Genomic DNA, 17,432 nt, shown 5'->3' on the forward strand with positions numbered 1-17,432 from the left:
TGAGTGTGCCATTTACCGTACATCAGTTTAGGCCATCGACTTATCTTTATGGCTCTGCAATACAGTCACGTTTCGAATCCAAATCAACTTTGGCCCTCCATTTGCTGACATCCTTCCAGACAAGGGAAGTAATATGTCCTCGTGTGAGTCAATATTTCTTTTATTGGGACATCGGGAAGTCATGGTTGGTGCACATCGCTCAAAGTGGGTTCACAGGTTCGCCTTGCGAGCTCCAGATCACTATTGTCATGTACAGCCGTACTGGATTCCTGCAATTAACCATACACATATTGATTTCTCCTCTAATACAGCATATTTTCATGATTTAAAAATGTTCAGAATTGTAGATGAATACTTAAGTACTCGACATTGTGAGCAAATGTTGATGGAATAATTTAGTAAACACACCCCAAAAAAAGTTTATCAAAACAGAATGTCTTATCATTTAGAAAAGATGCTAACTTTGAACGATTTCAATTTTAGATCTTTCAAAGTTAGCATCTTTTGTCCAGATAAAAGCTTTGCACATCTTTGTATTTAATCAGTCAGTTTACAGCTGTGCATTATCAAAAGTCAAAAGCTTGAATTTATGAATATGAATTTGAATCGGTTTCCAAATATTTGACTGGTACAAATGAACTCCTGATGGTGTTGGGACACTATTATAACCGAGTGGCTGAGTTTAACACCAACAAATTTTGGTAAAGATTTTAACCCGTCAAGTTTTTAGTATGTTTAAAAACGACATTGACCACGTGATCAGTTGTAATTGAGTGGAGTCTCGTCAACTATGGCCACACAACTATGGCCATAAACACAAGCACGACACGAGCGCAGTAGCGCACCATGAAACGTGTACGGATTTGAATTAATGAATGTTACCACGGCATTGAAACAGATTCAACCTTTTTACTCACATGTATACAAACATGATTTTGAACTGGTTCTTTTAAGGTATTAAGTTACGACATACTCGTTGTTGGAAGTACAGTAATGTATCATTTTTACATTAATGGTACGTTGTGTAGAAATTAGTGCCATCTAGTGGTGCACTAATAGACTGCAACAATCTAAGGGGAAAGCGCCTGCATTTTGAAGCACGCGGACTACGGTGCCACAGAGAGGACATATTTTGCTTTTTCCATTGTCTGTTGTGCCGGAATCATGCGGCTTCATTGGTGTCCGTTTTTAATCCGTCTAAGACACGTATATGACTACACGCGTTACTGATTACATCAACAGCTTTTAAAATTGTCTGGTTTGTGCATGCACAAATAAAAGACGATTGCTGTTCTTGTAGCCCACTTATGCGGGACCCATGACTATTTATTTTAAAAAAAAAGTCTCAAAATGTTTTTCACAGGTTCTCAACAATGTGCAAAATATCTAAGAAAAAAAACCCCAATAAATATGTACAAAACCAGATTCCGCAAGACGAAGAGGAGACTCAGCCTAACACTGAAATGTTATGATCAGACAATAATTCTCAATTTCTCAAACGCAGACAAATAAACACAGCTTTTCTACTGATTTTGCCGTGGATGACTTTGTACAAAATCAGGCTGGTCCTAAACATGACACTTTACACTTTTCATGCAAATATAAACTGAATAGATTCCAATATTAAAACACAAACAAGACAATTATTGCAACCACAAATGTTGACAAGAGAGGTCCATTTGAAGGAATATTTGTTGCGGCTCCACAGAGACATACAGTCCTGAGTCATTCATAAACGTACAAAGGCTAGAATACATTTCCAGTGAAAACAATTACTTCCTAAAATGTCACTTTTTCCTCCTTAAATTACGATTCCATTGGAAAACAGAAATGTTGGTTGATCATTTTCATTTTATTTGTAGAAGCTTCATCTTGTTTCCTGGAATAAACAAATAATTAGTTGAAGTTCCACTTTGAAAAATAATAATAAAAAAAAGGAAAGAATAAGATTCACCCAGTCCTTTAAGAAACTTGTTGACTCCGCTCGGTTCAGGGTCAGAAGAAGAGTCCAAATATTCAGCCACTCTAGTTTCAAACAGCCCTACACAGGAGAGACACAAATTACAGGTCCGATTGATTACTTGGACTGCAAATGAGTTTCAACTAGCCATGTGTGCTGCACTAGCACAGTAATTATTTTGGGGATGATTTTTCGATAATAGCAATTGAAAACAATAAGTTTACATACATTTGAGTTGGCTTATTTGGTTCAAATAGTTTGCTGTACTGCTTGGTTTCAGAAGGACACACATGAGCCTTGATACTTAAGTTTCTGTGCAGATTAATAGCCACCTTAAACAAACGGTTAGTCAGCCCATTGTTTTATTCATTGCATCGCTAATCTCTCAAGACCTTTGTGAGTATTAGTTTTAGTCGATCAGCAGTACCTCTTCCTCCTCCCTTGCGCAGCTCTTTGTCCTGAATGAAGCCAGCAAACATCTGCGATTCCATGAAGAGCTGCAAGAACTGACGGACGCCACGCGACGGGTGAGACTTGCGGAAGTTGTCGCGCTGAAGCTCCCTGCTCCCGTTGGAGGACTCGGTCATGTGGAGAGGATAATGGCCCACCAGCTCCACAAAGAAGCACACAAAGGCCTCCGATATCAAGGAGCACAGGTCCACCGGCTGATCTGAATGAGCAGGACAGGGGACGAGAAGTATTTATTTATTCAAACGGAGGGACTAAGCAAGGACGGCAGTGGGTTTTCCTCTCGTCCCATTAAATCATTCCTAAACCAGGTTAGGTATGTGGTGTTGAGAGGCAAAATAAGGCCAGTGTGTAGCCAAACACTGGGCTTAACAGCACAACTTTTTCATCTCAACAGTATTTTTATAGCAACACTGCCACCTAGTGGACAGTCAGAGAACAACGTACCAACCTTCAGCTGTATCTGCGTCGTCCTGCTTAAGAATTTCTTCCCGCTCTTCCAGAATCTGCTGTAATGCTGCTTGCAGTTTACTTGGCAGGATGCAGTCCTCATCCCCGAGCTGCACAACGATCAGGCATAAGGTGATTTTTCCAGTAACCCCGCACTTGATTTATTGGGATTCAATGCAGTGATTTATTTTTTGCCCACATTCAAGTGGGTCTACTCTTGATCACTCATAAATTTTTTTCACACTGAGTTAGGCAGCTTTGATTTTTTTCCCTCTTAATTAATCAAGTCATTTAAAAACTGCATTTTTGTACCGGTACATGTTGTTTATCTGTGTCTAATCATTACATTTGTTTGATGAACTTAAACAATGTGGGGAAACTGTAGATGGGGGCAAATAGTTTTTCATGGCATTGAAAAGGTATCTCTGAACATCATCCTACAGTACAATACAATACCTGAGTGATAATCTCATCTGCACACAAATCCACAATGAGCACCTACAAAAAGAGTCGGAAAAAAAGATATGAGCAAAATTCATATTCATATGGAGGGAAGACCAAAAGACAAAAAGGTTGACAAAATCCACAAAAACTAGACGGCCACTCTATTGAAGGCCAACTACCACAAGGTTCAAAGGTTTACAAAAGTGTCTGTCATTTCATGCGACGGTTAGGGACTTCCAGATTCTCCAGCATAAGACCACTGGACTGCACCATTTTCTATTTTGCAGTTCCACCGTGGCTCAGACAACAAAGGGAGAAAAACAAATTCTGCTATCTGCATTTCTACATCTGGAAAAATCTGATTTCCTCAAAAAGTGTTTCATGTTAACTCAACTGCAGAGATGTTTGCTTAGCGAGGAGGCCTTTATTTGTAGAAATCCTTTCGAAAATAATATGTCAGGCAAACGACAGACTTTGAAGAAATACTAATGCTAGTAAGCATGATATGTTACCTTAATTTAGAGTCAAATTTAATTGGTTCCATAAAAAAAAGAGACCAAAACAAAATCTCTTCGGGATCCCTAAAGCGCAATCAATAAAAACAATATAAACAGTTGAGTGATGTAGATAATGAGCTGTGACTAACCTCCTCTATTGGGAGTTCAAGCACCTGCGGCAGGCAAGGGGTCAGCACCCCGATGAGGAAAGGCGTGGGGGAGCAGCTGATGTCCAACATGCTGGTAGGAAGCACAGGCACGAAGGTGTGCTGCCAGGTAAACGGGTACAACAGCGCCAGCACTCCGTGGCCGCAACGGGACAACAGACTGGTAAGATCAGATAAAACAATAAAGACAAGCTTTCAAGCAAGACGAAGAGATGCCTTTTCGCAGAGCTGTGTGAATTCAGAAAAGAACGCAGGCGCATGTTTGTGGGGGCGCACCTGAGTTTTTCAGCGACGAAGATGACCCTCCTCTCAAGCAGAAGGGAAGCAAACACCTGCAGGAGGTTTCCCACGCTGAGACACTGGAGCAGCGTGTCAAAGTCCACATGCTCTAGTCTGGAGTCGACCGGACGACACAGAGTGAGCACCTGCAATGAGAGTCCGATCGTAAGTTTTTTGTTTTTAACATACAAGAGACACATCCAAACATACTAATTTTATTATTATGTGTTGTGTTGTATTATTTTGTTCTGATGTTCTTTTGACTTCAAGATGGCGCCGCGAGAGTGGCTGTCTTGACAGCAGCTCCTATACTTTTTGTTCTTCTACTTTCTTCCTTTCATAACTTTGCTGCTGTCAATTGGGAATTTCTCCATTGTGAGACGAATAAAGGTTTTCTTTTTAATACACATAAAGCTAAAGAAGCTTTCTGCTCTGTTTAAGGTACGTTAACACTTTGTTTCCGGACCGTTTCAAGCCATCGCAAACAAAATGGGATCATCGTTATTGAACGGTCAACATAACAGACTGTGATCGTCGTGGTCACCCGGGAAGAATTTGAAACTGTCATAAGATTTGCCATGTGGGTGAGAAACCAAGTCAGCAAAATAGATTTGAAAAATGGCAAAAATCTGACGGCACATTACATCTCGGGCAAATGGGGCTGCCAGGGCCGACAGCGCAGTTTAAATGTGCCCTGACACAGACAGCCTCGCATTACTCAGACACCGAGCAACAAAATTGTGAATTAACACCTCCCTGTGGCGGCTTACCTCATTCCCGGTGCCGGGCAGGAAACTTTTGACCATGACTGTGCGGCCTGGAGCAGGGAGAGGCGCCTCCATCACGCTGCGCATAAAAGGGTAAACTAGTGCCGGGGAGATTTCTCGACGCCGCTCCACCTCCTCTAAAATCTGTGCAGAACGAGGCAGACAAATGATTGTTGTTTCTGGGTACTGCCATCGCTTGAAAAGTATTGGGACACCTGGCTAGGCCACCCGGTAGAGAAAATGCACGATTACCTTGCGTGTAACCTATCAAATGGTTGGTGCCCCGGAATTAAAAACAACATTTTATCTCTCGCTCGACTATCGGAATGAAATACGCTCAAAGCTGCAGCGTGTGCTTACTTTACCTTTGCAAACAGGTTGAAACAGCCCAACTTGCTGACGACACAATGAACCTCAGGGAGCCTTTTGCCCTTTCCGCTGGGCTTGAACAGGACAAAAGGTTTCATACCGTATGTCAGACACACCTATGACATCACTGCTCAAGTATCAACACTTCAGCAAACACGGTACGTTTAACAACATGATACTTTACAACACACAAAAGGTGGGTTTACAAGCATTTCAATTCAAAGGAAACAAAAAAAAAAAACGAACGAGGTCTGTGCCGTTAACGAGCGTCTCGTTACTATGCAGGCAGCAGTTTTATACAACTGTAAAGCTAAAAAAAATTCTGGCAGCACACAACAGGCCGAAGCCACATAACACATCAGCAAGACCACGTCATTTAAACCCCAAAATACTATACGGGGTTTTGACGTCTCCGTCAAACACAAAGACGTTTCTCACTTTCACTCATGTGGTTTTTGGTCCACGATTCTCACACGCACTGACCCTACATGGTTGCGTAAGCGTGTGGCCGGCGGCCAAGTCATCACAAAAACATCACGCTCAAGTGACTCACCAGGATCTTACGGCAGTAACAAAACCAACGGCTCCCGTCTTCTCCAGTCAGGACAAAGGAGAAGGTTTCACTGGAAAAAAAACACAGACACACAAAAATCACGATTGTCAGGCATGACTCGGCCTTCAAAGATCCTAAATCACCGATGAAGATTGGAGTTTTGTTTTTACAGATAAACATCAAAATTACAATGGAAAAGAATGTTGATGCATGTTGGGATTTTTCGGTTTTAGGGAAAGCACAAAGAGGAAGTAGAGGTCATTGCGGTGGAGGTAATAATAGTCATCGCGGACCAACTTAAAACAATGGAAAAGGAGAGGTTTATGGTGTTGCAAAATGCCCTGCATTTTATTTGCCATTTCGCAATAAAGTTAAGACAGAATGTTACGATTTAATATTAACACGGGTTTACAAATTACACACTTTATATTGAAATCCTTTTGTTGCACTCTTATGGGAATTTAAACAAAATCAAAATCATCATGAGAAAAATGTCAAATGTCACGCTCTATCATGGCTGACCTTGGTGTGTGCGATGAAGGCTTCCAGTCACGGATGTCAGGAAAACAGAATTTGGGAATGACCTTGAGCTGATCTTCGGCTTCCTTGGAGAGTCTGGATGACTTTTCAAACTGAAACGGAACAATTCATATTCAAATCGAGTCAGATAAGCAACTCCCAACCAACCAACGATCATAGACGCTTCGTAGTACAATGAAAAAAAGAAATAGTAATGTTGGACATTAAGAATCAATTAGTCATTTATCAAATTCAGGAGCTACAAACCATTTTTGGGAACTGTTGTGTTATTTCAGGGGAGTAGGTATTGGCTGGGGAACCTTTCCTCAGAGAAACCACCACAAACATCTGGAAAAGCTGCTGCTGCTGTGCCTGGATCAGGTCTTTCTCCAGAGTGCGGTAGCCTGGCCTCCGCTTCAGTGTGGACTGTTTGTAAACGGATCTCCTTAAACCTGCTGCACACCACACAAAGAGCTTCCCGCGTTTTCACAAGAAATTTGGAGAGCTGTGTCCGACATTGAATTTGCTGTGTTGTGGTTGGTGAGATACCTTTGCCGTTGTCTTCGGGGTCACTCTCAGTCCCGCTGGTCTCCCCTGACCAGTTAAAAAAAAAAAAAAAAAGGGAAAGATTAGCAAGATGCAGCTGTATGGAAAGGAGTCACAGAGAGTATCGTCACTTGAAATCGGCCTTTATTTTTCAACAAAGTTGGCTGCATTCGGCCTTGTCTGTGTGTGTATGTGTGTGTGTGTGTGTGTGTGTGTGTGTGTGTCACCTCGCACTGGAACTCCTTGGTTTTTCACTCGCTTCCTCCCTCGTTTGTCATCAAATATCGTCTTGATCTTATTGACATACTGTGTGGTCAGGAAAAATACACACAAACACGATTTTGTAGCTATTCCAGAAAGATGCTCAAAAAAAACCAAATGGCAGAGTGGAGGACCCACAAGAACTGGACAAGTATGTTTTAATAGGCCAAATGGGCACAGTCAGTTCATTGTGTGTGTGTTTCAGCATTTCATCAGAAGTGGAACAAAAGAGCTCAACCAGCATCTGGGACGAGATTCTTTTCGACATTTATAGTCAGTGGTAAGCGTCTCATTGTCAAGTGGTTATAAGCTAAGCGCTGAGTGTATATTTGTTAACAATTACAACTCGTTTGCGTGATAAACATTTCCGTAAATTCCGCGCACAGAACTATGTTGTAATCGTAATATTATCACTGACAAAAAGCGCGTACACAACCTGAGGTATGGCAGACGCCCCATTATTGTAGAGACCTTAAAGTAGGTAATACAGAATAGCAACATCACACATTTTGGGAATTTAAAAGTTAAAGTACATAGAGATGTTTAGCCAAAATAGGTCTCTTGTAAATAGTAAAGTGTTACTATACCTTATTGGTAAAGATTGTTTCTGTCAAATCACTTTCTCCCGCCATGGCTTATATGTTGCATCTTCATTCGGATAAGTGCGCTCTTAAGTTGCCTTACGACGACGTCGTTTGTTCAGTGACTTCTACTTCCGTCTAGTAACAAACCCGCCTCCATTTACAGTCTTGCACCGAAACAAGTGACGTCACTTGTTCTACCGCATTGCAGAAACACCACTGGATCACTGGCTGAATGGCACGTGGAATGCAATGACAAAAATCAAGCTATTACCTGGGGAGTCCTCTGAATTTTAGGAGCGCTTATGCGTCGAGGGGTCACAGACTTGGGATCATCGGCGATGGTTGGTCTTAATGGCGACATTGTCCTCCTATCCACTTTGCAAGATGCCCCTTGTACGGTTTGGGGTTTTAAGTGGAGCTGTAAAACATTTTTTAGGGTCACAGTGTCACTATGGTGCGTTGAATCTGTAGGGAACTTTTGCGATAAAGTGAACTCACAGTATTCGTGAGACTTTGGGATTGAGCCTTGCCGCAAATAACGAAAATGCCAGAATAATAGACGCTCACCCAAAATGGGTTGCAAGTGCCTACAGAGGCCACAAGGTTGCGACAAAACACTTTCCTTTCTATTAGACAAGTATACCGCCTGCATGAATGCAGATTGAACCCTCGGCTCAACAAAGGCGCTTGACACGAAGATGCTACAAAACAATATTTGGATTTTAGACGAAGCTTTGGCTCAAGCACAAAAACAGCAAATGACACAATAATATTTTTTTTCCAGCAGATCATGGAGGATATGCTTCAAAACAAATCTGCGACAAGGTGTATTAACTGTATTGGCCCCTTACCTTTGTGGTCTGAGGCCTGTTGACAGGAAGACACAGAGGGGGTAACTTGACATCCTCATAAGGGTTCTCTCTGGTCACTTCACCTGAGGAGAAACCAAGTCATCGGATGAAATTTAAAGAACAAATCCAGTCCAGTCAACCCAAGTGCTGAACATCCAAAGCGTGCAAAGCAACAATTGCCAAGAATAATGAGCAGAGGGTTGTCTGCATGCCAAGTCCAAGAGTAAAGTCAAATAACATGACAGTTTTATCAAGTAGAAACCCATATACCACAGGTGTCAAACCCAAGGCCCGGGGGCTAGATCTGGCCCACCGCATTGTTTTATGTGGCCCGCAAAAGCAAATCAAGCATGTCAATTCCATGATGCTTGCAAAAATGTCGACCAAGATTTAAAATTCTCATATGTAATAAATAAGAGACACATTGAAAGAACTTTCTTGTAGCCAAACCAGTCATTACAGAAACTTAAATAGTTGAATAAACCATTACGGCTGAAACCAAATTTTCTCAAGTCAATAATAACAGCCCTCCAAGGGACACACACACACACACACAAACACAAGCTCAACTTACAGACGATGTCTTCATAAATATTATCATCAGAGTATGCATGGTGAAGGCCATCCGAGTGCCTCGTTTGGCTTCGCAGCGTGCCTTGCTTAACAGCGGGATGCAGTGCGTCCTCGTACTCAAAGGACCTCCTGTAGAATTATGGGATGCAAGCGAAGTGAAAAGACAATTGACAAGTAATAACATAGTTGTGGCTCTTGAGCAGTCCTTCTAGATGTGGTGAGATGTAAATGTAAAAAATATGCTGCTCTGAGTGGCCCCTTAATAAATACCTCCCAGGCAACCTCAACAATCGTGGGGGAAATATTTTTCTGCAAAACAAATCAATTTTCTTGAAAGCGCTGGTAAACCTTTGAGTACTGTTCATCTTCCACAAAAAGCATGGGATCAAAGCAAAACTGGAAAAAAAAACAGGTCTTATAGTGCCCGAGACTACAACATGAGTAAGCCTAATATTTTTTTTGTGGATTTGGAATGAATTGCAGGAGATACTACCTGAAAATTTTCATATTTTAAGTCCATTGATTATTTTGTGAAAACACACACACACACACACACACATGAGGTTTTTTCATTTAATGTTGCTTTCTTGTTCAGGAGTTTTGTGCCGTCCTTGAATGTTAATTTTTATGCAAGAGAGCCCATTATACTGGAATTTTTGCTGTTGTTGTTGTTTTCTTCAAATCCTTTGCTGTCCGTTTAAGATCGTGTATGTTTTAACAATGCACTGAAAAATGTATGATGACAAATGAAATATTTTAAGATCTCATATTTTGTCCATATTTAAAATGCCGTTTTTGTCATACATCTGGTTAGGAAGCAAGTGGTCCTATACCCCCCACACCCCCTGAGTAGCACTGATGAAAAATGTTTGCCCCTTCAAGCATTTAAGATGCCCATCTCTGACGTACCGTTATATTCAAATTAATTATCCTGATCAAGCTAGAGTCTACAGTACAGTATTTATATACTGTGAAGATATCGGTACTGTAATCTCTGATTTGGTTCATGATATTGGTCACTAAATATCCGAACTAGGATATTCAAGCATTTTTCTTTGAGACAGGATCATGGGTGTGACCATTAGAGACCTGCCTCGCATGAGGTCATATGAGCAAACAAGTCAGGACTTGGGCAATTGCAAGTTACGTAAGTAAATAAATGCCAGTGACACGATGATGGGAGCCAAGAGATGACGACTCCGCTGAGGCTACATCCTGAAATAATAGCAAACAACGCTAAATCAGCACTTGGATGCAAGACAGCACTTTTCTCAGAAACAAAGCCTTTAAACGCCAGGAAAACAGCAACTTCTACAGAGAGCAACAAAGAGGAAAAACGTTGATGAGATGCAACTTCAAAAGATTTCTAAGTATTGAATTGAAAACGATCATTCAGATACAAACCCAGTAACTCATGTATCGATGTAAAAGGCATGCCAATAAATTTGAAAGAAACCCTTATATTTATGCTATTAGAAAATTGTCAAATGCAAATTGCAAATTTCACACCCCCAGTTGGGAACATCTGCCTTACAAAGTCAGAAAAGTGTACAGTGGAACCTTGAAGGCCAACATTTCCAACTATAACATTTCCTATTAGAACAAGAGTTTGGTCCTGGACAAACTAATTTCAGATTCAAACGGACCACGATGTAATCCGTCCCGATGAAGAACAACCCACCTGTTATTTTGATGCCTTGAAAGTCCATTGGTCCTGGCAACGGGACAGGGAGGGGGTCGGAAACTCGGTGGACGGGCTACCCTGTGATCCCTGCCACCGGCATGGTTGTTTTGAGTTGATCCGCTGTTCCGTGGCAGTACGTCCTTTTGACCTCCCCGATACTTGAATGTCCGCTGCGGTTTAGGAGGAGCTTCGCCGAAGGATGCTCTGCCTTTCTCCCAAAGAAATTGTCCCCCTTCGAGACTCCGCCAGAAACCCCGAGAAGTATAAAAATTCCCAGCCGGCATGTTGTCGTCGGCTAAGTGTGATAAATGTTTGGCCTCTGCATCGACGTCCAAGATGCCGTCTGATTTTCGCTCGCCATCGACTGCGACTTTGTCTGTGTTGGAATCTAGAAAAGGTGACATCAGTCTTTGTATCGGCTTGTCTGCTGAGCTTGAGGTGAAAATTTTTGTGGAGCATTTGTGCGAGGACTCAGACTTTGGACTAATCCTGCAGTTTCTTGATTGTCCTTGAGATTCCCGAAAATCTAAAGCCAAACTCTGAGCTTTAGCAGAATCTTGAGTATGAAGGCCCTTGTTTGAACCCCCATTGCTCATGACAGCCTCAGACGGAATTCGGGCGACACTCGGAGGCTTGGCCTTCACGGAAACATCCTTGCTGCGACCTTCCCACTGGGAGATCCTCTCCTTGATGTTACGCCCCTGCTCGGGAGACTGCCGGCCCTGCCATCCGACGGCAGCCTCCTTCTGCAGATAATCAACATGAGCACCCCCTCGCCTGCCCTGCTCCACACTCAGAGCCAGCATGTTCAGAGGGGGTACAAGTCAACTCGCCTCCAGTTCTCCATTCATGCGTGCACCGAGGAAGTCTTAATGTGCCTTCTCGTTCCCGTGTTTGCCTCCTTGTCTCCTTTTGTAAACCTAAAAGGTAAACACACACACACACAAAATCACCTCTTAATCACACTGTGCTTCAAAACAAGTCCAGACAGCTCATAGCAGGGTCAAGCAAGGTGGACACACGTAAGGGCAGCTGCAAGATGGTCACAGAGCCAGAACGAGGGTCAGTAAGGACAGACCCCCGTTTGGCCCCGTCAGGCCTCTTTCCAAAATATAAAACCAGTAAGAATAAGGAAATAAAAGGGAAGACAAGTGACAAAAACAGGGTAACTACGTGTCATGTCTTGAGCTGACCCAACCCTCGCTTAGGCCTCAGGCAAATTCTGCTGGTTTTGTCTTTTACCAACATAGACGGCTAAATCTGAATTACCAATGACGCAGCAGAACGTCGAATCTTATTTTGTGCTTTCAGGGGCTCACGTTCACACGTGGGAGCTTCAAAATAAGAGTACTGTATGTGAAAGCGGTGTGAGAAACTTTGCACAAGAACGCTAACGCCTACAAAAAGAGCAGGCGATAAATAATAGGAGGTGAGAGATAGAAACGTTTTTAACCACTTTCTACAGAGAAGACTATGGCTATAGCCGTTCTATGAGGTCCCCATTGTTCTTTGTTCAGCACTCAGACTTGTTTACATGGACAGTATGGAAACAGAAAGAAGAAAATATAATGCGGTCATACCACAGAATTATTTCAGCCTGTACTGTGTGACCTCGAGATCCGTGGATTCTGCCAAGTAGTGTGCAGCATGAGGATTTTTTTTTTTAATTAAGGTTAAATTACAATATAGTGACTTCTTCATGACTAATCTGTTACAAGAGCACATTTGAGCATGGTTAAAAAAAAACTGCCAATAACTAAATCACCATTGGGCCAACACGGTGGACTACTGGTTAACACATCTGGCTCACAGCTGTGAGGTTTGGGGTTTGAATCTCGGCCGCCGCTTTCCTGTGTGGAGTTTCTAAGTTCTCCGCGTGTCAGTGTGGGTTTCCCCTGGTTTCTCCATTTTCATCCGACAGACCTCAAAACATGCATGTTCACTCAAGTGAGACTGAAAAATTCTGAGTGTAACTGGTTGTCGGTCGACATGTGCCCTGTGATTGGTTGGCAACCAGTGCACATGACACTTTAGTATGTCCTCTGTCCACCCTCCAACCTTATTCTCGACTCCATTTCCAATAAACGCCCACGACCATACAAATAACAGAAGAAATACTATATATTAAACTCCCATGTTGCACAGCAAAAACGGTACTTACAGTATATTAAAAGGCATACCGTGTACTGTTTGACCAAGATGGGCTGAAAAGATAAACGGCTGGATGTTTGTTGGATTTCACCGCAGACTGCATGTACATTTCCAGAGCGGTTTTGTACCTTGACCGCAATGCAATAAAAACCATCAAGAGAGCAACGTCAGAAGTTCATTTAATAATTACATAGAGCAATGGTGTCAAACATACGGGCCGCGGCCCGGACCGGCCCCCAAGGAGGTTCGATCAGGCCCACGGGATAATTTAAAAGTGAAAAATGCATATAAGACGAATTAATATTTTTAATAGGTGTGTTCATGGAGTATCCGCGAGGGGACACATTGTTTTGATCAGAGAAGAAGACAAAAGCAGCCTTTGCAACCATTGCATTGCAACCAATGACAGAATCCTTAATGACTGTGGGGGTGGTCGTTGGGAGGAGGGGAGGGGGATCTTGTCAAATTCCACAACACAACTCATTATCTTCATAATGATATGTGCTAAATAGCTATAATGAAGGAATTTGGAGTAAACATCTTAACCAGAGCCATTCTGTCAGTCAAACGTTGCCTTTGTTTTGGCCTGACCTCAATCAAATATGCGCCTGGACTGGAATGCGCTTCCAGTGGCGTGCGATGCCAATGTGTCTCCCAAACTGACCCACTTGCATTATTTGCACATTTTCACAGGAAGGTCCGAGTTGTGTTTCCTGCACTGCAGGAAGACGGCTCGACGGACTATCCATAATTATGGGGCACAAGCTGCAACCACTTATTTGAGCTATGTTGGGATAAGATACATTTGAACCATGTGACGGTCATAAAAGAGCACCCTTGCAATAAATGACATAGAAGGGAGAGCTGGCCTCGGAGTTAAAAACATGAGGCAATATTGGATTTTATTATTTTATGTTAACTGTTCTGTCAAGCGCTTTGTTACAGCTGCAGCTGTTGTGAAAGCGCTTCTATTGTATTTTATAAGAGAGTCAGCGCGAAGGCAGTCTCAATTCCAGTGCTCCTTCAAAGGCGGCCTTTTCTGGAAAAATCTGTTCTCAAAAGTCACAGTGAAACTTGGGAGGTTGAAAAGTCATCATGTCAGTATATCTAGCAACACAAACATCGGCCATTTGGCCAAATATTTGGGCTGACGTTTGAAGGTCCATAATGGTCTGATTTAACCGCCTGGACGATTAATTCGCCGGGCCTTAATTTGGAGATGGACAAGTGGACTGGAATAAATGAGGTCACCTTTGACGAATTACTACATTGGATTTTTACTCATCAACAATTAAACGGAAAATGTGTTCAGCAATTTGTTAAAAGGAATGGTGTTAGCAATGTGTAGGCTAAACGGGAGCTTATTATTGTACTTGTTATCTTTTTGTGTACAAATGGTTTGGTCTCTGAAGTACCTTGCCTACCCACCAAGTGTGGAATTACACAACAAATAAATCTTTCGATAGTGTTGTGTAAAAAAAATGTCTAATGCTAAACTAAAAACCTCCTCTTGCCTTAGGATTGTCACAAAAGGTGTCATTTTATACTGGAGCATTGTTTTCCCTCGCCGCACAGCTGCAAGCAAGTCTTACAAGTGTCAAATTGTCAGGCACATTGCCAGGTGTAGAACTGAGGAGCGTGGAGCGCACCACCCGTCGACTCTGGAACTGTACAAACTGATTCATCACACTTCTTCATTTGGCAGGCTACCGACTGGTTTTCCCAGGATAAGCCTGTGGACAGTCTGGACAGCTGTGTTCAGGGTAAGTAATTGTGCATTTCAAGCATGGCTGTGCACCAGTCTACATCGCGCATAAAAGACAAGCTTTGGTTGAGGTTTGATGTGGAAGCAGAATCCTGTCAAACACCGCCTTTTGGGAGGAACTAATATGAGGAGGAACCCTCTCAGTTCTCCAGTCTCGCCACAAGAATAAAGGTCATGGCAAAAAGAGACAGTTTTGGATTTACAATGGAATCTTCACTTTTTTATGACGGTTATTCACTTACTACAAATAAACCATGTTCAAGTGTAATCACCTGGGACGTATGTATGTGTGTACCCTACCCCATACCCCCACACACATTTTTCTCCCCCCTCAATATGGAAATAATTTAATGTGCACTTTTTTTCAAGGTGCTCTTCCCATATATTTTTTACCAAACTCAAGATATAAACTAATCTATATTACAAATAAACAATGTCAGATTTCATCCATCCATTCATCCATTTTCTAATCCACTTATCCTCACGTCCTCATGAGTGTCGCAGGCATGCTGGAGCCTATCCCAGCCATCTTCGGGCAGTAGGCGGGGTACAAACTGAACTGGATGCCAGCCAATCACATTGCTCACATAGACAAACAATCTTTGCGCTCACAATCACACCTAGGGACAGTTAAAGAGCGTTCCATCAACCTGCTTTCGGAATGTGGGAGGAAACCGGAGTACCCGGAGAAAACCCACACATGGACGGGGAGAACATGCAAACTCCACACAGGACGGCAAGGGTCTGGAATCTAATCCTGCACCTCTGCAATGTGAGGCAGACGTGCCAACCATTCGAAATACCATGTCGCCCACAATGTCAGATGTATTATCATAAATGCTTTGGTCTACTAGGCTGGGCGTATAACAAAACAAATAAACCATTAATATGAAGGACAGTTTATCTACTTTAATTAGAGTTGTTAACCTAGAGTTGCACTTTTAAGTGTTCACATAACTTCAAAAAATTCTACCACACAAGTTTGGAGTAAACATAAACGTGTAAATCATAGATTACATTACAGCAATAGCATAAACAAATGTGTGCCTTTATCACTCCAACCTTTCATGACACAATGATAAGTAAACATGTGGACTGCATTTCTTGAGTACTGGATTTGTGGAGAGACGATACAAATCAATAAAAATATGATACATAAAAAATTTAAGTCTCACCACCGACCAAAATTGTGCTTTTTTTTTAATTGCATTTTTTAATATATATATATGTATATACTGTATATATGCAGTATATACTGTATATTTTACGGTCAGAAAAGAGAATCTTCTTTCTTTTGGTCGACAGATTCGGCGTCCCAGGCTACAATATTCTGTGGGTCTTGGAAGTTCGGTCAAAATGCTCGACTGGCAGACAAGGAGTTACATGTCACACCGACTCAAACAAAACATTGTAAACTTCCATTATTGCAAACTAATAATTAATCATAAGCCATTACTAACAATTAGCTAACGACAAAGAACGTCAAACCTTCAACTATTTTTTTGGCGACTCACACCACAGTGGCTTGTTTCTAGACAAAACAAACATGGACACATTCAAAAGAAAAGTATTGAGAAGGACTTACCGGTTAAGCGCAGTGCAAAACTCATCATCGTCCCCCTCGGCCATCAAATATTTGACTTAAAGTTATGACTTTGGTCGCGCTCATGCTTCAATGATAAGTTTTCAGACGTGGAAATCTGCATTCAAGGCTCCTACTGACGATAAGATCAACGTTGAACTGAAGAAAATGTTGGCGAATGTGTGCCGCTGATTATCGTGCAGTCCAGCAACAAGAAAGAAAAGTGGCAGACACAAAAAGAGAAGGGACGAATTAAGTTTTACAGCCCTCGCCCTACTCTGGTGACAATCGCAAAAGTTCAAGTCACACATATTCCGTTTGGAGCTTTCAACATAAAGTCTCAAAATAAGTCGGGACGGCTTTCAAAATAAAAATGAAATTTCAGCGCCATAAAATCTCAGACTCCTTCACTTTTCCATGCATCTCTCTCTCTCTCTCTCTCTCTCTCTCTCTCTCTCTCTCTCTCTCTCTCTCTCTCCGTGTATGTGTGCGTGTGTGTGCGTGTGTGCGTGTGCGCGTGTGTGTGACTGCGTGTGCGTGTGTGTGTGTGCGCACGTTTCTTTTCTATATACGCAATTAAGCATATAATATATAAGAATGGCAGCTAACTTAATAGATTAATATATATATATATATATTATATATATATATATAATATATCATCCAGTCCTGGATACTAAGAAGTCAACAGCCATTGTCAAGACAACGCCATAGACGGCACGTGGTCATGACGTCACCACAAGACACAGATCAGCTTTCTCATTTCACTTTGTCAATCTACAATTAATATAAACTCCACAAAGTGAACCTTCTCTTTAAAATTCAATGCATGATACGTCGGGTAAAAATGACGGAAACCATACATCATTACAAAAGATGAACATTATTGCTGATCGTTTGGGTGTCACTATGTAAATACTGGAGAAGATCCTCTTGTACAGAAAATAATGTCGCCATATTCT

General features: G+C 41.9%; 1 protein-coding gene across 3 annotated transcripts; it reads right to left on the minus strand.

Annotated features, from left to right (window-relative positions):
- Positions 1 to 1,291: 1,291 nt before the first annotated feature.
- On the minus strand, positions 1,292 to 16,894 carry dennd2c (DENN/MADD domain containing 2C). 3 transcript variants are annotated; one of them, XM_052059742.1, is made up of 20 exons: positions 16,474 to 16,894; positions 13,153 to 13,251; positions 10,970 to 11,892; positions 9,290 to 9,417; positions 8,716 to 8,798; positions 8,136 to 8,282; positions 7,247 to 7,325; positions 7,023 to 7,067; positions 6,741 to 6,928; positions 6,477 to 6,586; positions 5,955 to 6,024; positions 5,398 to 5,475; positions 5,036 to 5,176; positions 4,263 to 4,411; positions 3,969 to 4,146; positions 3,335 to 3,376; positions 2,880 to 2,988; positions 2,388 to 2,630; positions 1,955 to 2,041; positions 1,292 to 1,879 (listed from the first exon to the last, which is right to left on the minus strand). In XM_052059742.1, exons 3-20 carry the CDS (start codon positions 11,776 to 11,778, stop codon positions 1,848 to 1,850), a joined length of 2,718 nt encoding a protein of 905 aa, XP_051915702.1. In that variant the 5' UTR covers positions 11,779 to 11,892; positions 13,153 to 13,251; positions 16,474 to 16,894; the 3' UTR covers positions 1,292 to 1,847. The 3 variants fall into 3 exon arrangements, with proteins under 3 accessions (XP_051915702.1, XP_051915703.1, XP_051915701.1); XM_052059743.1 differs by having other exon boundaries at positions 13,134 to 13,251; XM_052059741.1 differs by lacking the exon at positions 13,153 to 13,251.
- Between the last annotated feature and the right edge of the window lie 538 nt (positions 16,895 to 17,432).

Source organism: Hippocampus zosterae, chromosome 2, assembly GCF_025434085.1.
Source record: "Hippocampus zosterae strain Florida chromosome 2, ASM2543408v3, whole genome shotgun sequence".
Taxonomy (NCBI): domain Eukaryota; kingdom Metazoa; phylum Chordata; class Actinopteri; order Syngnathiformes; family Syngnathidae; genus Hippocampus; species Hippocampus zosterae.

Coding starts and splice junctions, on each gene's coding strand:
- dennd2c (XM_052059741.1), bottom strand. CDS start 11,778: ATGCTGGCTCTGAGTGTGGAGCAGGGCAGGCGAGGGGGTGCTCATGTT. Junction 6,025..6,476: donor CCTTCATCGCACACACCAAG/GTCAGCCATGAT, acceptor TTTTTTTTCCAG/TGAAACCTTCTCCTTTGTCC. Junction 5,177..5,397: donor GTTTCAACCTGTTTGCAAAG/GTAAAGTAAGCA, acceptor CGTTCTGCACAG/ATTTTAGAGGAGGTGGAGCG.